Source organism: Pimephales promelas, chromosome 5, assembly GCF_988280905.1.
Source record: "Pimephales promelas chromosome 5, fPimPro1.hap1.1, whole genome shotgun sequence".
Taxonomy (NCBI): Eukaryota; Metazoa; Chordata; class Actinopteri; order Cypriniformes; family Leuciscidae; genus Pimephales; species Pimephales promelas.
In genome coordinates, this window is record NC_142773.1 from 13933557 (window position 1) to 13960990 (window position 27434).

At 35.6% G+C, this 27434-nt stretch overlaps 1 protein-coding gene across 2 annotated transcripts in view; it reads right to left on the bottom strand.

The window, feature by feature from the left end:
* Nucleotides 1–488: 488 nt before the first annotated feature.
* cables1 (Cdk5 and Abl enzyme substrate 1) overlaps nucleotides 489–27434 on the bottom strand; it is a 39100-nt gene continuing 12154 nt past the window's right edge. The window contains exons 2-11 of one of the 2 annotated variants that reach the window (XR_016168494.1): nucleotides 24701–24772; nucleotides 23389–23481; nucleotides 19810–19887; nucleotides 16761–16866; nucleotides 14797–14950; nucleotides 14028–14131; nucleotides 8004–8110; nucleotides 4490–4694; nucleotides 1805–2665; nucleotides 489–1708 (exon numbers count right to left, since the gene is read on the bottom strand). Coding sequence is in view for 1 of the 2 variants with exons in the window: in XM_039686515.2 (XP_039542449.2) it covers nucleotides 2525–2665; nucleotides 4490–4694; nucleotides 8004–8110; nucleotides 14028–14131; nucleotides 14797–14950; nucleotides 16761–16866; nucleotides 19810–19887; nucleotides 23389–23481; nucleotides 24701–24772 (1060 nt within the window). In the remaining variant the exon portion in view is untranslated. Of the gene's footprint in view, nucleotides 2666–4489; nucleotides 4695–8003; nucleotides 8111–14027; nucleotides 14132–14796; nucleotides 14951–16760; nucleotides 16867–19809; nucleotides 19888–23388; nucleotides 23482–24700; nucleotides 24773–27434 lie in introns of both variants that reach the window. The other variant, XM_039686515.2, reaches the window with a different exon arrangement.

Sequence of the window (27434 nt, forward strand, 5' to 3'; positions counted from 1 at the left end):
TTGAAAATTAATCTGTTATCATCTTCGTACAAAAACTTTATTTACAAAGTGACATCGCCATCTACTGGTCTGCATTAATAATATAGTGTTTTTGTTCGTTTTCACGGATATTACAATGTTGTCATTTGTATGAAAATTTTCATGTGAAAATTTCCCCTAAGCTAGCTTTTAATAATAAACAGGGTAATTTATTTTAAATACAACCAAGGAATTAAATTAGGCAAATGTATCATAAAAACATTTAACTAAAAAAAAAAAAAAAAAAAAAAAAAAATCAGAAACCAAAGGTTTCTCATAATATTAAAAAAAAATAATAATAATAATTGTAAAAAAATTGTTAAATGTCGGAATTAAAGGGTCAAAGGTGACTTTTCTATTTTAGCTGGTTTAAATATTTAAAATGACAGAATGGTCTAACTGAGCACCAAAGAAAATTACAGCAATATATTGCTATATTGAAACATTCTTCAGAACATAAACACATAAAATGAAGTATCAGAAAGCATTTCTCAAAATGTAGCTTTTATTGAACAAGCAAAGCAGCATATTTACACAAATGTATCTGCATCGTACAAATGTTTCGTCGGTTTTAGGCATCCATCCCAGTCACTTGCTAGCAATCCTAAAGTGCATTTCACAAGGCCAAATCTTGTTCTTTTTATATTTTATATATATATATATATATGTAACTTCACATTCTAGGCATTATTCATTTTACAATTAAGTGGTTAAATGCAAGTTACTGTTCTAAAAAAAGTGTTTGATTCCTTCTGCTATTAGATACTTGATTAGAACTGATTTTATTTTGCATCAGTTTCAAACTGCTGTTTATAACTGATCAATGGAATTGCGTAGTGCATAGTGAACATAACACAAACAGGATTATGAATGTAGTAACACAATCTGTGCGCTGAGAACTAAAATTCAGCTTACACGCAAAAACATCTGTACCACCAATGGTGATAGAAAATATCTGGTTCAGCGGAAACGGATTCAAAATAATCATCAAATCAAACATTATTGTTTAAAAGTAGCGTTTACAAGTTAAACGCATGTTTAACACTGCTTTGGTGTGCATGCATTAGTCAACACCGTAGCATATTAGTCATACAGATTTCATTCCCGCCACTGCTGAGCCTAGTTAGGCCAAATAGTTAGCATCGATTCACAGCGGTATGACCTGATGTTGCTTCATACAGTGTTAGCACTACAAATGTGCTCAGAATACACTCTAACATAGAGCACGGACACAGTAACCATGAGTGCAGCAAGCCACACCACTAAACTGTCAAAGTCAATGCACAAGGGTAGAAAAACGACAGGGGTACGTAAATGTACCCCTTAAGAACTGTATAAAAGCCCCACTCGAGATGCCACTGCAACATATTTTTGCTTGGTGGTAACACGAACAGGGGGAATGCTGGCTGAAATTAATTTAAATGAGAAATGAGATGAAGACCCCCCCCCCCCCCCCAGCTAGAGCTTCTGAAGATGCCATAAAGGTCAGCCATACACAAGACCTGAAAAGTGCACTTGTAGTACAGCGAAGAACAGTCACATACCTGCACGAGTTCAGGATCCTTCGACTTTTCTTTTTTTTTTTAAGGCTTTCGACCAAGAGCGATCAAAACTAGTCAGATTTGGCAGAGTGTCAAACTTTGGGATTAAGGAAGATGTGAAGAATGGAAAAATACAGGAATACTGTAATCTGTGGAAAGAATGCAAAATCAAACAGTCCATAAAAAAAAGACAGTTCTTGTGAAAAGTTCATCTAAAAATGTAAGTTCTGTCATCATTCACTCACCCACGACTCAATGTTTTACTCAATGTAATCCCAGCCAGTATGCAGTTCTTATTTACATGAAACACAACAAAGATTTCATTTTCAGCAAATAATGTTTAAAGGGATAGTTCACCCAAAAATAAATTGTGTCATCATCTACACTCGCCCTCATGTCAATCCAAACCTTTATGACTTCCCTTCCTCTTTGGATTACAAAAGTACAATGCAAGTCAATGGCATATTCCTTGGACGCCACTGACTTTCATTGTATGGGCAAAAACAGAATATCGTCTGTCATAGGTCACACAGCTTTGGAATAGTTTTCCTTTTTGGGTGAACCATCCCTCAAGTTGAAAGGACCCCAATTCCATGGCATGTTTATAGTCACTACATGGAAAAGACAAACATGAAGCTTCTTCAAAAGTTCTCCGTTTGTGTTTCATGGAGAAAACAACAGCATACTAGTTTAGAGTAACATGGGGTTGAGAAAATGACGAAAACAATCACTTGGTGAACGGAGAAATCAACAGTCTAGGAATATCTATTCCCTTTAGAAAGTAGCTTCTTAGAGCGAAAACAAAAGTTTGATGTAGAGCTGTCACTTTGGCTGAAAAGAGAACAGTGGAATAGTGTCTTCTTTCCAACATCTGGAGATGATAGTGGACGTTGGCGATGTGCATAGGGGGCTTCTGGGGTGAGAAGATCAGGAGAGAAGGAGAACTCCCCTGATGGGGGCTTTCGCTAGGAGTTTTGCAGGAGGCGTCTATAATGGGGCATGACCTCGTGCTCTGGGAGATGCAGGTTGAACTCTAGGGCCACCAGAACGGGGAACTCGAAGGCGATCAGCTCTCGACGGTTCACCCTAAACCTCTCCTCCAGTTTCTAGGTGGAAAGAGATCAGGGGTTCTCGTTATGTAATGGCAATCGTTACGCAACATGGAAACATCCAAAAATGCTCAGTAACCAGATTTAACCCTCTGGTTATCTTTATTTGTGTATCCATTATTTATCTTTGGGGTATCCAGGGACCCCAGACAATAACATTGCATTTTTTAACAGATTAATAGTTTTTTTTTTTTACAAATGTATTTTTACTTTGTTTATTAATGTTTTTACACAACATTTGTGCCGTTTTTGGAGGATTTATGATATCTTTTACATTTCTATAAATAAATAAATATTTATTTAATTAGGGTTTTTTTGTTGTTGTTGTTTTTTAAGTGTCACCAATTTAGTTTTGTGGTGGTTCTGCATTTCGGATGATTTTATTTTACAAATGATAAGGGAAGTTTTTATAGTTCCAAAAATGTATTCCTCTATGTGTGCGCATGTGTGGCGAGCATAATAATTTTGCATTATAGATGTTTTTTCCATTGTTGGAAGTGTGTCACTTTATATCTGTCTATGCTTGTTTCTGATTTTTATGATGAATTTTGTCTTTTTTTTTTTACAATTGTATTTTTACTTTGTTTATTAATGTTTTTACTCAACATTTGTGCAGTTTTTGGAGGATTTATGATATCTTTTAAATTTATATAAATAAATAAAAAAATATTTATTTAATTAGGCTTTTTTTTTTCCCAAAAAAAAAAGCATTTTATGTAAAATACACTTTGTAAAAGACCCAGAATTCTAACTTTCATTCATGGGGATAACATGGATAATTTTACATCGTTTAATGTAAGATTTTTGCCCATATTTTGGAAAATGTAGTTAAAAAAAATCAATTTAACCACTACATGGCCATAGAGCTCCATTATATTTGCTATTTATAAACGAAATATATCTTTTGACCAGTTGTATTCAGTTGGAATCATATTAAATAATATATAATCACAATTAAAATAAAAATATATATTATTTTGTCAAATGTAGCATTTTTTGTACTGAAAAAAGTTTTTCAGTAATGTTACATTATGATTAGAATCAAATCTGAACAAGATGTTACAAAGAGAAATTTTAAATCAACGTTTCAGTTACGAACTGTAAAAGATCAAAAATGTATGTTATATTACATATTTAGAAAAAAAAAAAAACAGTTAGCCTCTGTAATTTTATAGCCTCACTAATGTATGCCTGTGTGTGTGTGTGTGTGCGCATTACATTTCAATGCGTCAGTGTCACCAATTTATTTTTGTGGTGGTTCTGCATTTCGAATGATTTTATTTTACAAATGATAAGGGAAGTTTTTATAGTCTCAAAAATGTATTCCTCTATGTGTGCGTGTGTGTGGTGAGCATAATCATTTTGGATGTTTTTTCCATTGTTGGAAGTGTGTCACTTTATATCCGTCTATGCTTGTTTCTGATTTGTATGATGAATTTTGTATTTTTACTATGCGGGGTCTCAAGGGACCCGAAGACAACTAATGTCACTTTTTTGTCACGCTAACATAACATATTCCAATTTTTTTTTTTTTTTTTGTAGTTCTAGAAAGTGTTGAGAGCTGTAGAAAGTTTCATACCATTTGGACTAAGAGAACGTTTTTAAAAAATTCAGCAAAAGTAATTTGCGGGTTAAAAAGACCCCGAGGACAACCAGAGGGTTAAAGAATGCTCATTTGTCCATTTTTAATCCCAAAGGCCCCATTAATAACCATGTCTGTTATAAGAGACAAACGAGGAATGTTGAGTAAACGACATCTGTCGAGTAGCTGTACTTGTCAAGTAATGAGCTAAAAGAGTCACTGGGCAAAGATAAACTCACATCGATCAGGTGTTTGACTTCGTGTTTCTTTAGGTCTCCTCCGATCTTGGCCGCGAGCAGGACGCAGGCACCGGCGCAGAGTTTGCGGTTCTGTTTGTGGAGTTTCCCTTGGAGCACCAGCTTCTCGAAATAAACGAAGGCCATGGCCACCGTGGACTCCTCGTAGCCGCACTCCTGAGCCAATTTACGGATCTCGCGCTTCAGGCTAGAACACAGAACAGAAGGCCACATACTCATCTGTACTCAAGTTACTCAGATGTTATGTGAGATTGGAAATAGTTTTACAATACTTTAGAAAGGCTCTTCTCTAGTTCCTGTACAAAATAACAGGGACTGAAACCCTAGATATCTCCCAAATCAGGGGTCTTCAACCCTGCTCCACATCCCTGCAGAGCTTAGCTTCAACTAGGGGTGTGCAATAGTGTCAAATGACGATGATAAGAGTAACAGTGTGTTATTGTGCTGGTATCTTGGCAGGTGTGTTAAAGTTTGTTATTCTTCATGTTCTAACCACGTGGAAAATACTATTTCTTTTCTACATTTCAAACTATATAGGCTCCTGGGCAAATGTTTGATTAAGAATGTGGAAATATAAAATATGAATGAAATATAAAACACTTGAAAAACAAATTATTACAGGCCCAACATAAAATATTGCTATATTATATTATATACAACAACATTATGTTATCGTTCTGTAAAATATTTTAATTTGGCAGTCAAGCAATCACGAATTCAAATAGTACATAGTGTGATATTGACGCAAAGCCTATTGAAACGTGTGTGAGAAGTGCGATATAAGCTCAGCTCATAGATATATACACTAGAGACGCCTTGGCTACGGCAGTTCATTAGAACGAATGTGTCAATAGAGCCGCCATCTTGGAACATGTATTAATATTAAAAATACTAATATACAGGATTATGATATATATTGCACACACGAGACTGAAACACACCTGATCCAGCTAATAAAGTCCTTCAGGCTCATTTGAAAACTACAGATGTGTGTGTTGGAGCAGGACTGGGACTAAACTCTGCTTGACACTTGAGTTTGACACCCCTGATTTAATTTCAACTGTAATTAAACACCTGAAGGAGGTAATCATGATCTTCAGGGTGACTTTAAAACACACAGGCAGGTGAGATAAAGCAGGTTGGAAATAAACTTTGCAGGACATTAGGTCCCCAGAAGCAGAATTGAAGACCTCTGCCCCGATTCATGCTACACTTTCAGCTTAGCGGACCATCAGAAACAAAGAGATGTTTTATAAAACAACAACCTGCTTTGTTAAAGTTTTTCTTGCAGCAGTTTTTAGACTTTGTGCATTCACGCTTGCAGCGCGTGTATAATGATTTAGCCATTGGGTTGGTTTACTTCCAACCTTTCCTGAACTCTGAAAAGAATTAAGACCTGTGTTGAGGATTGAATCATGATTGCATAACTGAATTATTTCATTTCCTCACTGCTTTCTAAGGATTATCAATGTAATGTTATATGTAACGCCAAAGCACTGCTAAGATATTATTTAAATGCTAGCCGTCATAAAAACGAGAAAATGTCAAAATAATTAAATCATTAAAATCCAAGTTTTTCTAAACATTAAAAGGTGCAGTAAGGGATTTCTTAAATAAATCAAGGTTTGGTTGTTTCTCTATATACGCGAGTAACATTAGTTTTGAGTGTGTGCTGCTTGTGACTAACAACAAACTCTTAAAAGCTTATATACTTTTTTTTTGTTCTTCTTTGTTGGTCATTTAGCATTTCCACTTTGTTTTTCGAAGCTTTTCTTTTGCTTCACTTCACCTTTGTATTCTGGGGGCGGAGCAATGAAAGGAGGGGCGTGTTTTTTTAAATATCAAGTGTTTCTCAGAAATCGCTTACTGCACCTTTAATTTTGTTTAAATATTGTAATGAGGACTACAAATAAAATATTGACTTCCCTTACACCCCATTAAAGAACAAACAACATTTGAAAGCTAAGAAAGCATAAGACAAACTCAAAAAAAGGCCTAAAACCATGTATCATAATTGGCTCTTTGTGCCTCCAGCTGAAAATGATAGAGTACATTTCATATTATTAACTCATTAAAATTTTTCTTGTTATTTCTTGGCTGTAGTAATGGGAAATATAATTCATTTCTGGAAACTAGTTCTTTTCATACGAAATGCAAAGAAATGTAAAAAATAAATACAGTTTATATATATATATATATATATATATATTTACAAACAAAGAAATGTAAATAAAATACAGTAGCCTTTATACTTATGTATAATTTACTGGTAACAGCCCTAGTCCCTTATTAGTCTAATTGAATTTCTTGATTAAATTTAAGAATTTGACATGTGTGATGACGAATCATTTAACAAGGTTAGAAAAAAAAAATTGCCCCTGGAAATAAATTAAATGGGGGAAATATGTATTTATTTCCAGGGCCAATTTTTTCTACAATGTATGGCGTGAGATGTGTGTTTCACTAGCTGTGTTGTCATGAGCACCTTTAGTTTAATTCAATCCTGAATAATTACAATTGATGATTTAGCCTAAGACGTGTGATTAATCAGTATGAGCAGCATCTGTGAAATACATTTATATTTTAAGCATTTGAATTGTCACGTTGTGCGTGCAAAATTAGAAAACACGAATGTGAACTGAATTTGCGGTCACGTTTCGTAACCATACAAAGAAAAAATAAAATAAAAAGTACAAATAAATCAATGTAGACAGAAATAGACAGAAATAAATAAATGTGGAAAAATACTATTATACATAAAAGAATATATACATTTTTTGTATTTATTTTAGGTCTAGCCATCGAGATTAATCGCATCCAAAATAAAAGTTTGTGTTTACATAATATATGTGTGTGTGATTATTTTGTATATAAAAAATGCACACATGTGAATGTATATATTTAAGAAAAATGTGTTAACATATAAAATATTAATATTTATATTTAATATAAATTATGCATAAAATATATACAGTATATACATGCAAATATTTCTTACATCTATACATGAATGTGTGTGTATTTATATACAAAATAATTATACACACACAAATATATTATGTAAACACAAACCTTCATTTTAGATTGCCCAGCCCTAATTTATTTATTATTTTGGCAGAAATGGCATTCCATATTTTTAATTAACTAGTTAATGTAATTGGTTCCTGATGTTATGCAATGGTGACACTCTACATTTCTTTTCTCAGTGTCAACTTATATCAATAAAACATTCGAGGCAAATTGCTGATTATTGCTTTTGACCACAAACACCATCAACTTAGGTGAATGACAGTGTCGTTCGCTGATCTTTTGTGTCTGACCAATATTAGTTGCCTACATCTTGATATATTTATGTTAATATAATTGTCCAACAGGTGAAAGTAACAGCTCAGTTCTCACGTCATTGCCAAATTGTAAAACTTGCCTTGAAAGGTTCAGCATGTACATTAGGCTGCTTTACGACTTGATACCTTCGATAATTCGACAGCTTCCTTACCTTCTGATCTTGCTCAGCGTTAGACGGATGTGAGGGAACTTCTCCTTAAAAGTCTCGTTCATGTCCTTCTTGAGATCGGAGGGTTTAACGTACTCAATGACTGTGGTCTGTAATGAAGTGTGGACATTCATTGAGACTTGCGGTCAAAGACACATGTCGGAACACACATCATCACATGGGTGAAAGAGACCGTTTCCGCCCGGTCATTGAAACATTTGCCCAGTTTCAAAGCATCTGGTCTGGTTTTGTTCTATAAACAGTTTGCAGATTTAAGATTAGGGGTTTTCCTCCTGGAGTTACACTTTAATGCCTATTATAATCTTAACACCCATACTTTAGTGAATGTTTATTGTTGTATACACTTATGAGATGTTGATAATGTAAATGTCAATGGTTAAATACTCTGTTTATACATTCTTGCTGCAAACTTTCCTTCATAGAACACAAAAGCGATTGTTACGAGGCATTGAATAACCAATAGAAGGAAGGGAAAGGCTGTCTCCTGTCTACTATACAATGCAAAAACACAAACAGAGCTGAATAGGAAATGAACAGAGTCTTCTGTTACGTAAACCTGGTAAAAATCACTTTTAACCGCTAGCTGCTATTTGAAAAAAAATAAAAATAAAAATATGAAGACAAGCAAAGGAATTGCCTGCAGTGAAGCTGGTGTCCATATTATTCATATTCATATCCAGTGTTTGGAAGAAAAAAACTATTTTTCAAGGTCATCGGTCTGGAATTTCTGCTAAACAAAGTTACTAATTAACTACCAACTAAGGATTCGAGGTTAACACAGTAAATGTGGCCGTGAACGTAACCAATAAAAGTGACACTAGTAGCATAGTACTTCATATGAAAGAAAAATCACAAATGGCATTTATATCTGAGATGTTTCTCATAGAGGGCAGTGAGGTTAACAGATTGAGATTTTTTGCTTCTCACTTTTTTTCTTCAGAAAAATCTCCTGTTTCAGAAGAGATTTTTAGAAGAGATCTCAGCCATCTCAAACTGAGCTCAGATCTGTTCAGATCAAACATCAGCCATCCTAATATGAACTTCAATATTTCACATCAAATATTTCTCTTAATGTATATCAAAAGTTATTTCTTTTTTCACTTATCCTAATTAGTAAATAAAAAATAGGGTAAGTTAACATGTTACCTTAATATTTATTAATTTTATTTATTAAAAACATTTATATTGATAATATATTGTTATATAATAATAATTATATGTAAAAAATAGGACATCCTGTCAATTCAATGCACAGCAATTTTTTTCCTGATAATATTTTAATAATTAATCACACAGCCAATTATTTAATTTTGGAAACTATTAAAAGTTTTTTTCTGCATAATGGCTTGTTATTTCCCCCCACAAAACTGAATAATAATGTCTTTTTACATTAAAAAAAAAGCTTTTTATTATATAGATTATCATATGTATATTATTTTTGTTTTAGGAAAGAGAATCATGCTGTAAAATCGATCAATTATCACTATTAATTGCACCTAAGAAAGTTTTTTATATTGCAATAATTTCTGCATTAATAATTGAAACCCTTTAAACAATCTACAGATAAACCCATTATAATAAATCTCACATTTATCTTGACCTTTGATATATCAGGGCTCAAATTTTCTTTTATCAGACCAGCTCAGATTTTTACTTGCCAGGTCAAAATGCACAAAAAGATATTGTTTTCGTTGTTTTTGGCACATGTAACCTTGTAAACAGCACTTCAAGATGCTCAGGTAGGTTTAACAGGTAGGATATATACAGAAATTTAAAAAAAATTATCAAACACTTCAGTCTTCACTGCATAAATTATAAATTAAATATAGATTAAACGCTACAGAATTTATTCAGTCAAGAGCAGTGAGTGCGTTTTATCTTTTTTTTTTTTTTGGTTCTTCTTTGATTATCCTTAAAAGAATAGAAATGCATACAGGTTTGAATCAACTTGAGGGTAAGTATGACCAAATTTAAATTTAGAAAACTAGTCCTTTAATGAGAGATATACAGCAGTAGGTTTATTAGGCTTCTGTCACTTTAAGACCAGATCTGACACGCATCCCATTTTCTCAACTCTTAACTTCATTTAACTCATTTAAGACTGTGCTTGCGAGGATACTTTTGTGTGTTTTTGTTCAAGCACTGTCTGAAGTGGCTTTCTGCGCACTCGAGTGTGTGTGTGTGTGTGTCACAAACAGGAGATTCAAAAACGAGCACCAGTACCGCAATGCATTACCTTTCGTGTATTGATTTAAAAACTTAAATTGTCTCGTCTTGAAATATTACAAATCATTTGCATAAATAAGAGTGTGATCATATAATGTAACACTAGCCAAAGGAAAACGGAAAAAAAACGAATGATGAAATACTTTTAATGCGTTAAACTGAAAAATGAACTAATCTTGCATTGACGCATTCATTTTGACGGCACTAACGAATGCGATTTATTAATTAACACAATTAAAGGGGTTAGTTCAGGATTTTGGACATCGGGCCTCATTTCCAAGTTAGGCCTAAAAAAAAAAAAAAGTTTGGTTCCGGTTGGTTGTCAGTTGAGGTCATGGGTCGGTAGGGAATTTTTTTTTTTTTTTTTTTTTTTTTTTTTTCAGTGGCAGCAAGGGATGGGTAGGAAATTATTCAGGGCTCGACATTAAAGGGATAGTCAAACCTAAAAATATCAAAATCGAAACTACTGTGGAAACAAAGACACCTACATCTTGGATGCCCTTGAGTTAAAGGTGGCATATGTAATAATTGAGGTAACAATATAAGAAAAATGAGCTACACGCATCAAAAGAATGAGAAGAAATAAGTGCAAAGATGTCATTAAAAAACTGACAAGTTATAGTGCTGCCGAGATATTAACCTGAATTAGCATGCTAAATTACTAGCCCCGGCCCGGCAGGTATCGTAATACCAGTTCCGGCCATGGGAGGCGGTATGCGGACGGGCAACGTTAGCACCAGCCAAACTGCAATAGACGAGTGAGTCGCGCTCGCGCCGGCCGGCTTGTGTGTACTTGAACCTGATGTCAGTTGTGTGGAAATACAGCCAATTACTACATTTCAGTTCAGGGAAGAGTTCAAAAAATGATTGGTCGACATTATGCATGAGGAATACATTTTGGTAAGTTGTAGCATACTGTATCTTTCAACAGAGTTCGTGTTCTTTTTCAAGCTAGTAGAGACGATCGGTTCACGTGCGCTAGGGATCTGTAGTGTAACATGTACAAGCGCCAAAACGGTATTTATTCTTTGAATTGCGTAATATAATTGACAGAATCTGAGAGCTTAACTAACCTGCTTGCTAAGTGTCAATTGGGTGTGTCTCACGGTGAATTCACGGCGCTAGCTTGATCAACATCAGCGAATGCTGTCTGTCAAATTAATTCACTAACAATAAAAGTGTAATATGAACAAAACGAATACCATAAACTTCAAATAATTGCCCAAGCTTTTATTTTCCCATACCGTCGAAATGCACCAGCTTGTTTTTGAGATCTATGAGGCGGTCTTCATCATTTAGTGTTGAGATTCATAGTGTTTAGTTTAGTTCACTCTAGTGTTTAGTTCATTGAGTCTCTGATCTCTAAAAATCTCCAAATGCTCCACGTGAAAATGCGGTCTTCCAACCTTTTACTATCATGTCAAATGATTTGAATAACATGCGCGATGGTAGGAGCACAAGTCATTTTTTGGAGGTATACTGCCCCCATCTGTTATGGAATATGGAGTAGGATTTGATTTATGATGTTATATGGCACCTTTAAGCTAAAACATATTTTAGCAAAAATTAATTTCAAAGTGAACTATCCCCTTAAGCCTTTTCACGTGCTTGTCCTCCGGACAAGTAAGTAAATCTGTCAATCACTTGTCCGAGTAAAAAAGTTGCTTGTCCGGATTTTTAAAATTTATTTATTTTTTATTCTGAAGCAATATTCTCATCAGTGTTCAATCAGCTTTGATATTTAAAAAGGCAAATTGTAATATCTGCACCTTTAAGGGCATCCCCTCCACCAATATTATTAAATGCCCTATATTGTCTAATTATTCTAAATAATTGAATTTATTGATCAAATTTAGGAATTTAAAATGAAAGATGAAGCATACTGTTACCCTAGGTAGGGCTGATGAAATTAAATCATTTACACTGAAAAATTACAATTTCATAAAATAATGTTATGAAATTGATTTAAATGTGCAAATAAGAAATATTGGAAAGAATTATACTAGGCTACTTATAAACATAACACTAAACTGCCAATAGGTGGCGGCAGGCGGCCGTATAAATGAGAGAGTTATTGATTCATTAATTCAAACGATTCGTTCAAACGGTTGATTCATTCAAGAATGAGACAGATGTTGATGTTTATGAATGGGTCATTGAATCCTTGACTCAACCGATTCGTTCAAAATACTGAATCATTCAGTAATGACAACAGGATGAGTTCCTGTGAGATGCGTCGTGGTTCTGCTGTGACTTTTCTTTGGAACTATTTATTTTCGCTGCTGAAATGGAACAAAAACACCCAATATTGCTTATAAACAGTAAGTGACTTAATCTTAACTGTTTATTGAACTGTTGTAGGAAATCAATGTCACTTTTTCAATCGTGATGGTATTCAGGAAAAATAACTGAGGCTGCTTAGTGCTTAACATATGTTAAAATATAAAAACTCCACATTTAAATTTTTTATAGACAGAGTATGTTGTTAACTGTGTGTGTGTGTGCTCCGCTCATGTGTGTAGATTTCTCTGCGCAAGTGTCAACAAACAGCGCAACCTTAACATCAGTAATACAGTAGGCCTGCTACATTTATTATCCACAATCGATCGCAAATTGCAATAAATGTAATAAAATCAGAATCATTCTCTCGGTTTAGTGATTCCCTAGTTATTTTTTTGTTTGTTATTGATGTTCTAATCAGGCTACTTGTCCGTTGGGGCGAGTAAAATTCTCTTTTACTTGTCCTTCAAAAATCCATTTGTCCCGGAAAAGCGGACAAGTTAGACGGGCTCTAGAGATACGAACCGCGGCAGGTTAGAGTGTTTTGGATTGCGTAAAATAATGAAAGAAACGAACAAATACATGTTAATTTACTTTTTTGTACAGCTCCGTCTTTTTATAGCACGCGATGTAAGATGCATCTTGTCCTCCAGCAATCTATTAACAAACGAGGCAGATATCGTTCGTCAAACTGAACTGTCTATAATACATATTATTCAAGTCTTTTTTGTAATTTAGGATATTTTTATTCATATTTGCACACATACAAATACATGATGCATCTTACATCGCGTGCTATAAAAAGACGGAGCTGTACAAAAAAGTAAATTAATAGTTCGCCTCAGAGTTTTTTATTTGTGTATTTATTTAATTTTTATTATTTCTTCCCCAAGGTCATAAAATAATTTTGGGTCGCACATAAATTGACAGGGTCGGTCGGAAACCGGAAACAAACAATTTTTTTTTTTACGCCTTAGCCTTAGTGTTCTTTATCAGTGGAGACAGTTTTCAAAAATTTTCATCCAGTCGTTCCAGTTGTATAGTTCGCCGGTGCTAGGCTAGTGCGAGTCAATGGTAACTGCTAGCCTGCCATTATGAACAGTTTTACCCAATTTTACAGATTTCTAACATTATTCTCTCAACAGACATTTACATCGATAGTCTGGCATTATAATTGATTTGATTTTGGTGTACTGTGGAGTGGGTGAAACTGTTTTTAATGGCAGGCTAGCAGTTACCGTTGACTCGCGCTAGCCTAGCACCGGCGAACTATGCAACTGGAACTGGACTTTTTGAATACTGTCTCCACTGATAAATAACACTAAGGCTAACTTGTAAATGTGGCCTGATGTCCAAAATCCTGAACCACTCCTTTAACACAGCATGTGTTTTTTTTTTTTGTCTACAAAACAGCACTTTTCCACTAAATGCACACAGACTTGGAGAAAAAAAAAATCACATATGAACCGGTCAGGTTTTGCATTGCGTGACATAACTCACCATGTACGAGGGAAAGATAAGCACTCTTTTGTGCTTTCCACATGGCCATTGCGGGTCATCCAGAAGATTTGGGTCATAATCCCTAAAATCTCCCAGTTCATTCCCTATGAGAAAAGAGAGGGAAAATAAACAGACTATACATATGCTGAGATTGCTTAAAGGGTTAGTTCACCCAAAAAATGAAAATTCTGTCAGTATTTACTCACCCTCATGTTGTTCTAAACCTCTATGTGTTTATTTGTTCTGCTGAACACAAAGGAAGATATTTGGAAGAATGTTTTAATCAAACAGATCTCATTCCCCATTGACTACCATAGTAGGATACTAATGGTAGTCAATGGGGAATGAGATCTGTTTTTGATTAAAACATTCTTCCAAATATCTTCCTTTGTGTTCAGCAGAACAAATAAACACATAGAGGTTTGGAACAACTTGAGGGTGAGTAAATACTGACAGAATTTTCATTGTTGGGTGAACTAACCCTTTAATAGTCTAAACAAAAACACAACTTAGTTATGTAGCCAGTACATTTAGAACAGCAACATTTCTGATACAAGCGTATGAACAGAGGACGTCTATTTTGGTAGGGCACTCAAAATGTTTTAATCAAAAAGTTCCATGACCTTGCTCCAAAAAAGAAATAACATTATTAAACTATAAGGTCTTACCAAAATGCTCATTAAAGTGAACAAGCAGCCTCTTGTGAGGACATATTAGGGAGCTTGAGGGAAAATGAAAGAGCCATGACAAGCTGTTGGCACACACACACCTGTATCGAGGCTACTCTGGTTACTGTTGGCACGTGCCAGGCTGAGGCTGCGGTGGCTGGCATTGCGAGACTGAGAGAAAGACGACGTGGAGTCGATGGTGTTTCGACGACCCAGGACATTGGTTGGATACAGGAACTGTGTGTATGACACTGTCTGCCAAGAGATTTACAGCATCATTAACCTTAATGAACATGATCAAAGATTAAGAATGTATACTAGCCACAATAGAGGCCATAAAATGAATATACAAGGAGAAGGAAGATAAAAACTGTGTTCCTTCAACCACATACCTTACATTTTATTTCAAGATTTGGATAATCCATGTAACTCTTGGCCCTCTAGAGGTTAAATAACAAAACTACATGCATTTTGTGGAAGAACATTGTTTTGGTTGTGCTTCGGCTCTGCGGCTGAATACGGTTATCATACTACTCATAAAACATACTCACTACTAGGCTAAAGAGATGCAACCAGTTTAGATTGAAAGGATCTCAAGCTGAAGACATAACTCTAGCTATACACATCAATAGACACGACACTTCCTTGGTAAACAACCATAATGAAATGACCCCATAATGTTTACAATGAACTCTAAACATGGCAATTTATCTGTTGAGTAATAAAACACCATCTCCGCTTTCACAACATTTTAAATCACTCAGTTCTCACCATTTCCGTAAAAGCTAAAGCAATGTTGATTCTTGTTTTATTACGAGCTCTGTCATGTTCTCTTTTTGCCAGCAGACAAGGGCTGGCCGATAAAACGATACCGATAATTATCGCGATATAATAAAAACGATATCAAGAGGTCGATAAATGTTCGATAATGTTTATGCGCCAAAAGCAGAGAAAATGATTTGAACCGCGAAAATAATTTGAACCGCGTACGCCACACAGAGCATTTATCCGCTCAAAGTCCAAATGGCAGCGCACTGAGTGCAGCGGCAGCGCGAGCTCACGCAGACGCGCTTACTCTGATCGTCTCGCTCGCGAGATCCAGTGAGAAGCGCTTGAGTTCAGCGAAGAACACAAATGTCAAGTTTAAACCAGTTTCAAGATAGATGAAACACCGCTGTCAAAAAGGAGAAACACTGTGTGCAATGATACAGTCAGAATCTGAATTGATCCTGAATCCATTTAGCCTACCATGGATTTACTAGTAATATTAACTGCACCATGAAATGTGGGATATACATATTGAATTGTATAATATTATTAATGTAGACAATGTATTAAATGACTAATGGAATATAAGTACAGTATTTAATCATGTATTTAACTGTTAGGCTACTGTTTTTCATACAAATACCACAGAAACCATAAAGTTATGCCATGATGGTGAGGTGCTAAGTTATAGGCTTTACCAGGTTTTATCTGTGGTTATGATCTAAATGGACGAGACTGGATGACCAATGGTTAATTTTAATAAAACTCAAACAGTCAGAATATTACTTTTTACCAAATAAAAATGTGGTCGTTAGATTAAAAAAATAAAAAAAAACAGACGTTACTGTTTTTGTTAATGAACATAAATTTAAAGAGTAGTTTAAAAACATAATTAACACACTGGCTTATACAACTTTCACTTAGGAGCAAAAATCTGCCTTTAAACTTGAAAGAAATAAAGATTTGACATATATCGTGATAATTATCAATATCGACTGATATAAAAAAAGGTTATTGTGATAATTCTTTTTGGCTATATCACCCAGCCCTAAAAACAGGTGATTGCCTGAAGATTCAAGATTTAGCCTTTCTCATTCTGACAATTAACCAATATTTCACTCTCACGCCAAACACACGTCAAAGTAGCAACTTTTCTCTATTTACGGATATGAAGAGACACATACGGTGTACACAATTTCCTGCGAAAACCATCCCGACAAGTCTAAAATATAAACACTATTAATAGGCTTACCATAGTGGATCAGGGTAAGAAAAAAAAAATCATTTGTACACTAACCTTGCCATCTGCACCCAATTCAACCCCCTCCAGGCCGATCACCATCTCCTTGGCACTGATGCCACCCGAGGGGTGCCGCTGGCGCCCGCTTTCTGCCTTCACATCCCTGCAGGGCAAGAGAACAGCTCAGAGCGCCTTGTGCACACACATCACTCTGTTCTGGCAAACCTGATACTACATCTCCCACAATAACCTGCACCGCTGGGTTATTTTTATTAAGGTTAAATGGATTTAAAATTTTAAATATTGGCTTTAAGAGGATGAAAGAAACCAATATAATACAAGTGTTGTTTTTAAACCAAATTCTGTACACGTAAACAGTGTTTATTCTATTAGCATTTTATACACTTATCCACTTAAATGTTATTATAAAACTGAATTAAATGAATCATATTTAAGAGTGGCACGGCAATAAAACAAATCAAGTAAAATGAATTGCATTGCATTATTGTTTCATGGCCAAAGGATCAAGGTGAATGGATGAGTGGATAATATATATTTATAAATATATCAATATTTAGTTTGTCAGGGTCCAGGACTAATAAAAAAAGTATTATTATCATTAGCCATTGACATGACAGAGACATGACATGACAAAACTGTTAATAGCACCAGAAAACACAGTTAGACTGTCACTTTAATGAGGCTTACTTATGGAAATAAATTCTACTAACATCATGACTTTGTTTGGCAAACACTAGAAGATTTGATTATTATCTGACATGTGATATGAAGCAGAAACACTACATTATCTAGCGCATCTGCAAATAATAAAGCATAACTAAACTCACGAGACAGACCAACTTACCAGGTGCGATGGCCAAACAAACCAAAAATACTGCAGAAGAACTGATTCATGTGCAGTCTTAGAAGCAAAGTCGTATTAGTAGATGACAGGCAGAACTTGGCGTTAGCACAGTATTTGTGAGATGTTTAGCGATGCATCAATAAACTCAGATCCCGTGAGGATACAGACAGCAGTTATAGGTAATAGGAGCCCTTCAAACAGCTCAGTCAATGGAAAAGCATTAGGCAAGAACTAATATGAACAGGTGCCCTAGAGAGTTTGTGAATAAATATTTAATAAAGACAAAACCTGATTTTGTCCATGGCAACCTCTAGATCCACAGTGTGTAAGAAACACTCTTGGCCATCCCATAACCGAATGATCAGTTCAGTTCACCTAACTCGTTCCTTCAGCTTGCTGACATGGACCTTGTGTGTTTTAGTTTAACATTCAATCATGAACACAGGAGGATCTTTCGCTCCTCGGCCACTGGTGGCGCTGTTGCAAGCACAACATGTCCATTACGTTCAGGAAACCCCACTTAGACTGATCCGTCAATACTGTGCACTTTACTGCCAATCCACCAAGCTCAATCTAGCAATTTATCATATTGACAGCATAACTGGGTGGTTTCAGTTACATAACACTAAACACATGGGGTCGAAATGTATTGGACTACATTGAAAAACAAAGCGGCATTCTGCATTTCTAGGACTAAAATCTCAAAATAAATGAAAATTGACCAAGTTATCCCTTCGTAGAAAACGTCAGATTTCTTTTCTTCCATTAGAATACCAAGTGTTTGAGTTCACGTCTGCTCTTATCGCCATTAAAACAAATGAGGGACTTACCAAACGTCATTAATGTTCATTTTTAATTGAAATTATGCCAAAAATACACTTTGCAATGCATAGTGCAAACTAATGCATTTTCAATAGTGGTTTGAGACTGAATTTATCCATATACCATATATTATAAAACGCCAAGGCTTTTATCTCTACTAAGCTTTTATCAATTGTCCACTGTACATCAATAAAAGCAATTGTAGTCATATAAAGAAGCTTTAAATGGATTTAACGCTGCCCTTTGCCCAGTTTCAAATGCAATGTTTCACAAAGCATGCATTCTTTGTCACATTGTATCTTTTAAAATCATTAATATTCACAGGTTTCTATCGTAATTAATAGAATCGTGATGAATAGTGCAACATCTAGCCGTTTTTCATTATTGATCAAATAAGAGTATGTGAATAAATTTGACTTAAGGTCATATCAACACCATTCCCCACAGAGCCTAATCTCAGATTGTAATAAAACCAGTGACTGCGATGGCCTCAAGTTACTAGAAAACAACTCATGCGTCTCCACTCTTATGCTCAATGAACTGTTCAATTCTTCTATTTATACTCAGGTTAAATAGGCTTACATGCTATAAAGCATAAACTGGTTTAAAAAATGAACTTTGTGATGATTAGCATCACCAAATGTGAGTGTGAAACTAAGTAACTGTTTTCAGACAGGTTTCCCGAACACTTCTCCACCTTCTATTGGTCTAACAGAACGTCCCTTCTCAAATTTACACCATTGGCTGAGCTGTGCTGGATTGGTCCAGATACTCAAACAAACAGATTAACACGCCACCACAGAGCTCTCACTTTTCTTAAAGGAAATAAACCTATAAATGGCTTGAGTTGTTTCTGCATTTCATTTCAGCAATAAATTAGGCTACACCCTTCAGCTTAAAACAATGGGAAAGCAGCCAATGCCAAGATGTAGGTAAGAAAAACAACCCATTAGAAGTTAAATATCAAAGCAGAGCAGCAGATTCAGGATTTAAAAAGCCTGTTCTTGAAAAAAAAAAAAAAAAAAATAGCGGGAATGTCAAGGGTGAGGTCTATGTAAAGCATGCCCAAGCTTGTTGGTCAATCTCTCTGAATTAAAATTACACACCTACCACCAAAAATCTGGACAGCTATGAAATACTGATACAAGCGATCCATGCATAGAGTGCATTAAGATAAAACCATGAAAAAAAAATATATATATAAAACTTGAGGTACACTTTTGGCGTCCATACTTTAAGAGAAGTATAATATTTTTAACTGATTATTTAAAAGAAGGATGCTAAAAGTTTAATTGTGGACCCATTCTTAATGGCCAGGGGAGGGAAAAAATAATCAAAATAAGAAGATGGGAAAAGTGAAGGGATTAAAAAAAAAAGGTTGATGGTGAATAGAAGATTTGCATGCTGAAGAATACATACCCTGTTTGGCTACAATCTCGATAGGGCAGGACAGAAAAAACACTATAGAAGGATCTTCTGCCACTGATAAGGACTATCCTATAAAGACAAAATGATACTAATTTAAGTGAACTCTGTCAATATAGAGGTCAGGACCACAGGCAAAGATGGAGAGATACACAGCAAATAAATTATATTTAATAGTATTTCAAATATTACGCAGAAATGTATATGAAAGAATTACGCAACAAAAGATAAGAAAAAGAAAACAAAAAGAAAGGCAAACACTCTTTGAAGTAAACTAAAACCTCACTGAGAAACCACTGAGAAACTGAATAGATTTACAAACAAACAAAAGATTTAAGAATGGAATATTCTGCCAAGGCTTTCAAGTTCTTATATTTCCATCAGAAGTTTGTGAACTGCTAATAACTGATCTGAAGCACAAAATAAACTAAATAATGGATCAAAGCACAGCTGGAAAACAAAAAATATCTCTCACAAATCAAACACTGCAGTTAGCTTTACAAAACAAAAGTCAAAGACTGCAAGTGTGTGTATTTAAAAACTGCGCTGGTCACAACCTCTTGTTTTACAACACACCCATTCACATTCAAATTCAGATAAAAGAGCATCTGGCAAACACTAAACACAAATAATAATAATAAAATACCCACTAATAACATGCCTAAAATGTTTGGGTTTCAGAGAATGTCTGAATCTTAAAGGGATACTGCACTTTTTTAGGAAATAGGCTCATTTTACAACTCCCCCAAAGTTAAACTTGAGTTTTACAGTATTGAATCCATTCAGCCGACCTCTAATTCTGGCGGTACCACATTTAGCATAGCTTAGCATACATCATTGAAGTGGACAAGACCATTAGCATTTCTCAAAAAAAAAAGAGTTTCGATATTTTTCCTATTTAAAACTTGACTCTTTTGTTCTGTAGTTACATCGTGCACTAAGACTGACGGAAAATGAAAAAAAAAAAGTTGCGATTTTGTAGGCTGATATGGCTAGGACCTATACCCTCATTCCTGCGTAATAATCAAGAAACTTTACTGCCATACCATAAGTGCAGCAGGCGTAATGATATGATGATATGCATCATATCATTATGTCTGCTGCACTCATGGCAGTAAAGTTTCTTGATTATTACCAAAGTCCTTTTAGGTAAGTCGTTACACTCGGCCGCCATCTTGGCAACGCCTCCGGGCAGCTATTTCGGACTAACAAGACCAGGCTCCTATCTAAATGAATAGGCAGAGAGTCAGAACTGCACTTTCACTGGTCACCGGGACATAAAAACTTAATGTACAGAAACAGCAGTAAAATATGATAAAAATCGTTGAAAAAGTTTGATGACTTTGCCCCAAAATAAGGTTTAAAACGCCGTTTTCCCACAGGTTATACTTTTACTACGCATGCGCAAGGGTTCTCTCGCTCTCTCTCGCTCTCTCTCGCGCGCGCTGCACAGTTTGAAATGCGCGCTCTTTGCTCGCTCGCTCTAGATTCCGGGAGATTCTAACTAATTTGCGGGCATCAGCGAGCCGCTATCAATCTGTGGGAGACACCCAGAACTTCTGGGAGACTTGGGATGTCTGATATTTACACAACGCACACATACACTGCATATCATATCTGCCGCCTTTTCGAACAGTAACGTATTTTCCGCTGTCGCAAACCTCAACTGTACGCATGCGTTGGTGGAACCAGACAATAGGCTTAAATGTTTCCTGGCTTGACTGTTAAAAGCATACGATTGGCTGTCCAGCCGGAGGGGCGGGTTCCATACAACCGCCATCTTTGGTGTTACGGGTTTTCCCTATATAGCTGTATTAAGGATTGAGGAAGTGGCATGTCTCTATATAAATAGTCTCTGTTATTACGCAGGAATGAGAGTATAGTTCCTAGCCATATCAGCCTAGAAAATCACAACTTTACATTTTCCGTTTGTCTTAGTGCACGATGTAACGACAGAAGAAAAGAGTCAAGTTTTAAATAAGAAAAATATCGAAACTCTTTGGTAATTTTTTTTTTTTTTTTTTTGAGAAATGCTAATGGTCTTGTGCACTTCAATGATGTATGCTAAGCTATAATGCTAAAAGTGGTACCGCCAGAACCTGAGATCGGTGGAATGGATTCAAAAACGGTAAAACTCAACAGTTTAACTCTGGGGGAGTTGTGAAATGAGCCTATTTCCAAAAAAAAATTGCAGTATCCCTTTAAAAGAACAGAGGGTCAGTTAAGCCTAGTTCACACTACGTGATTTTAAGCCCGATTTAAGCCTGATTTGCAAATCGTTGAGTCGCCGACAAGTCAGGGTGTTATCGCGTGCAAATCGCGGGCGATTAGCGGACGATTAACGCTCGCCAATCCGATAGTGTGAAAGAGCCAACAACGCATCAAAGACAGCTCGCAGACAGCTCGCAGACAGGTCACCGAGCTCAGAAAAATATCTAGCATGCTAGATATCTCGAGCAGTCGCGCGACTCAATCTCAGTGATGTCATGAGTACAGCCAATCATAGCAACGCATGGGTTGAGGACACCAGGTAAATCTTACTTTTTCTTTTTTGCATTTTTTTTTCTCAGAGCAGATCGTCGAGCAAACAGTGTGCAGCACTAGTTTCTGTCTGACGTCCATATTCGCGTGTTATGTTCTTCTCTGTAGTTTCGCGTCATTTCTGGTTCGTTTTATTGCGTGGTTTTTCGTGACAAAACATGGTTTCTAGACCAGATAGAATCGTGTTGTTGTCAACTCGTTATTTGTTTGATTATTTTCAGGATTTAGACCGTACTATAGTACTGAAACAGCTCTCATTGAGTCACAAATGATATGCTCTTATCATCCGATCGTGGTTGTATCTCTATGTAGTGCGTTGTTAACTCGTGTAGTGAGTTACCTCCTGTTGTGGATCAATCACGTTGTGTTGTGTGGTCTGAACAGCTAAACAACTTGAACACTCATGATTTCACTGAGAGCAAGTAATTTAGTGTGAACTGCACAGTTCAGCCCGACATTTTAAAATCATGTAGTGTGAACTAGGCATTAGGGATAAAAAAAAAAATCTCTCTCTCTCTCTCTCTCACACACACCCACACACACACACACGGTGAACGTGATTTCACCAAGTACAACATGTTCCTGGATCAACATCTTTGTTGATCCTGGAAGGACATTTCAGATTTGAGGATTTATGTCAAGTTTAGGCACAACCAGGGTCAGGTGCTTCTACATGTGATATTCATCCAATCATTTCTCTCTGATTTTAGAGATAACTTATTGCTAGTTATATAAGGTTATAGGGTTAGGACTATCTTACAGACAGAAATGAGCCAGGAACATGTATAACTTGAAGAAATCACAGTGACCCAAATGACACGACTTTATTAAATTGGAAGAAATATGATGTTTGCACACTTAATGCCAATGATTATGCTGGGAAAATTCCATCAAAAAAGGGAAATAAAATTTTGTAATAAAATCTGTGAAATCTATGGATAAATTCAGGGGGAGTCTTTCTCTCAAACACTTGGTGTGTGTGGGAGCTACTCTTGGCGAGATGTCTGTGTGTGGGTTGTTTGGTAAGAATACCTTCCATTGCGCATATCATGTTGTCTTATGTTTTTGATGAAGTGGACCTTCTTGAAACTCTTTGGTCGGGGTGAACCAGATAAAGTTCGGCATCTAGATGAAACAAAGCAACATCAACACAGTTCACGAAAAAACACACTGATCCCTACTGAAATTTCGGCTGCCTGGCTTTTTTATTTTGTCACAATATTTATCCATATTATCGCCCAGCTCTTTATACAAAGTTGTATATATAAATATGTCCAACTCGATCTGCGTATGTACAGTATACTCATGCAGGGCAATACATAATACATGGTGATTACTAGTATCATTATACAATAGAGCCAGACCGATAAAGGATTTTGAAGGCCGATACCGATACAAATGTTTGTTGGTTTTAAAATCCGATATTCCGATATATCGGCCGATATTATTATTATTTTTATTTTTATTTCAGAAACGCGCAACAAAATATTAACAGATTTCCCTAACATTAGTTATTTATTTATGAGTTTTAATTAAAATAATATGATAATGCATTTTAAAAAGAAACTTGTTTCTATTGTCACAACAGAACGGAGGAACGTCCAAATATATTAAAGTTCTGATATATAAAATAATAATTAGTCCCTACATTGCCTTATAGTTATAAGCTACCATGTCAGCTTGCTTATCCCTTTACCTGCACTTTTTGACAACACTCATGAAATGGTTGAAGCGTGATTCGTCCGTTTTTATTTTATTTTTTAAATATTCATTTATCTGCCGATACCGATATTTTAGAAAATGCCTAATATAGGCCGATAATATCTGACTGCCGATATATCGGTCTGGCTCTATTATACAATATTATCACCAATCTCTAATCTGCAAAACGTGACTAAGGCATGAAGATATAAATATATTCTACATAAACATCATTTTCTGTAAAGCTGCTATTAAAACAATGTGTGAAAAGCACTTTATAAATAAATTACACTTATGACCTTGTGTTTTTCTTACACTAACTGTTGTTGTACATCGTTATTTTTTTCCTCTTCATTTATTTATTGTTATATAAGCTTTATCCACGTGTAACTCCCTTCAGTATATGTCTGAAGAAACCAGTCTCGTTAAAGATTAAATAAAACAAGTGTTAAATATAAACTATGTGCAATGTTTCAAAATCACATTGGACAGCACTAAAATCACTTTTAGAGATGCATCTAATGTTAACTGAAGGAATAATTAGATGGGTAACCCAAGCAATAATTAACCACAATTTGGCCGAATCAAACGATTACCATGTAATGTCTCTAGCTGTTGAGAAGTTTCTGCACAAAGGCAATACCTGCGTAGAGGGGCGTTCTCCTCAATATCCTCAAGAGTCTCCAGTGAAGAGCGCTGGGATATTAGTCTCCGCCTGCAAATTAACAACAACGGTGAGATTTTGTTCATTCAAATCACAGCCACAAACGTAAACTCACAGTAATAACTTAACATTTTCATATAATTCCTTGAATGATAAAGGTAAACACATTTCGCTTCTTTTGATGGAATGGGAATTGGAAATGTTGCAGGCAAGACTCGAACCAGTGATTACCAAACAGTGTTTTAATGTCGGACTTATGCCCGGGACACATTGTGCGATTTTTTATTTCTGTGGTCGTATTGACTAGCCAATAAAAATGCAGCATGAAATGGTGTATTGATCAACGCGACATGGCTCTAAAACTTAAACCTACTTACCTTACCTCAAGCTCCATATGCAAAATTGGCATGACAAGTTGGCCTCTTTTCCCTATTCTCCTCTTTTTTTTTTTTTTATCTGCGCACATTTAAAGTACGATATATCTTGCTCTATATGTTTACCAATGACGTTTTATTCTTCTATAGACCATTTCACAAGATGTAAACAACACTGGTCCAGAAGCACTTCCTGTTTCAGTTTTTTAACACTACATAAAAGCTGGGATAAAATACAACCAACAGAACATTTAATACTGAATAAAAAGTTAAACAAACATCTTTAAGATGTTTTCTTTACATGTGAAATAAAGAAAACAGTTACAAACTGAAACAGGAAGTGCTTCTGGACCAGTGTTGTTTACATCTTGTGAAATGGTCTATACTAACTAGTGTTTTAGCCTACGATTCAATAGGTGTCATCATCGTATGGTCTACATATTTCTCATATCCAAGTTTACTAGATCCATGTTGTACAGTGTGATTTGTAATGATCTTATAGGATTTTGGTAATCAGTATCAGGCATTACATGTGCAACTTTATAAACCGACCCACTCAACAATTAATCAATTCATTACAGTTGTTGCCACACAATAGGCTCATGTACAAAAATAGCACAGCTTTTCTCACACCACCAATTGAGTCAAACATATAACCAACTTACAAATTAGCACACTGCCAGACAAAGATTAGTTTAGAACAACATTAGAGCATTACTTCACAACCAGGTTAAAGTTTCCCCATCAATACCAAACCTTTTGTGTTTGACTTTTTTTTCCTGATGTAATATGAGATCACACACAGAATGTTCCAGAAACAAGCCCCTGTAAGAGGATAAGTCACAGCTCCAGCACAGATTTCGGTTACATTTTTCACATAACACATTCCTCTTCCAGGCTGAGGTAATAAGGAACACATATTAGTATGCTGATAAGGTACAACACACCAGGGAGACTGAGAAACTGCCTAATGAGCAACACTTGTTTCTATTTCAAGAAGACATTATCATAAGTTGTTTTTTTTACACACTCTGAGCTTGAGTTCTTGATTTTGGCTTTTCAGGGGCAGATATATCAGTTCCTTGTGGACCTGTATCTGTAGAAACGTGGGATGATGAATGCTTGTGTTCCTGCCAAAAGAGATCTGAATTCAGACCAATAACAGACACCTGATAAGAGTGTAACTACTGTGAAAGTGCACTGCATGTAGAGTTGATTCAACTCGTCTTTCTATTATTTAAATTGAACGCATCCTTGCTAAATAAAAGTAATTTATTCTTGTATAAAATCATGCTGACTCTAAAGTCAAAGAAAAAATGCGAAGGTTTGTGAAAACATTGTGCAACTAAGAGTTGAGAACATAATTTTTGCACTCGGTTGACCTGACAATCTCAGAGAAATCCAATTTGATGTATAACCGATCTGAAACTCTTTCCACACCCTCAAAATTCTTCTTATAGACCATTTTGCAAGATGTAAACAAGATTGGTCCAGAAACACTTCCTGTTTCAGTTTGTAACTGTTTTCTTTATTTCATATGGAAAGAAAAAATCTTAAAGATGCTTGTTTAACTTTTTGACTGTTTTATATGTTCTGTTGGTTGTATTTTATCCCAGCTTGTATGTAGTGTTAAAAAACTGAAACAGGAAGTGCTTCTGGACCAGTTTTGTTTACCTCTTGCAAAATGGTTTATACTTTTTCTATTCATCAAACACTCCATCAGATCTTCCTCTAGTAGTCAGTAAGCGGCCTGAGACTTCCATGCACTTGTTCTGCTCGTAAGTGGGAAGTTAATAGTTCCCAGTTGGAACTTTTAACTGGAAAGCCCCTTAAGTTGGAGTTGCAACGACCCCGACTTCAGAACCCATTGTGGCTACACAGTTCATTAAAGGATTAGTTCACTTTTTTAAAAAAAAACTTTTGCTGATAATTTACTCACTTATGTCATCCAAGCTGTCCATGTTTTTCTTTCTTCAGTCGAAAAGAAATTAAGGTTTTTTAAAACATTCCAGGATTTTTCCCCATATAATGGACTTCAGTGGGAACCAAATGGTTCAAGGTCCAAAAGACACTTTCAGTGCAAACTGCAAACTGTTCAAAGGGCTTTAAACGATTCCAGACGATGAATAAGGGTCTTATCAAGCGAAACGACCGCTCATTCAAAATAAATAACAAAGTTTAAGTTTTATAAGCTCAAATGGTCGCCTTGCTCTGTTCTGTGCGACTCTCCTATTCGAACTCGTTCATCAATATGAACGAATCTTTTCCAGAGTCAACTCGTATATTTTGTTCGTTGAATGAACCAAATGACTCGAAAAAAGATTTATTCATTTTGATGA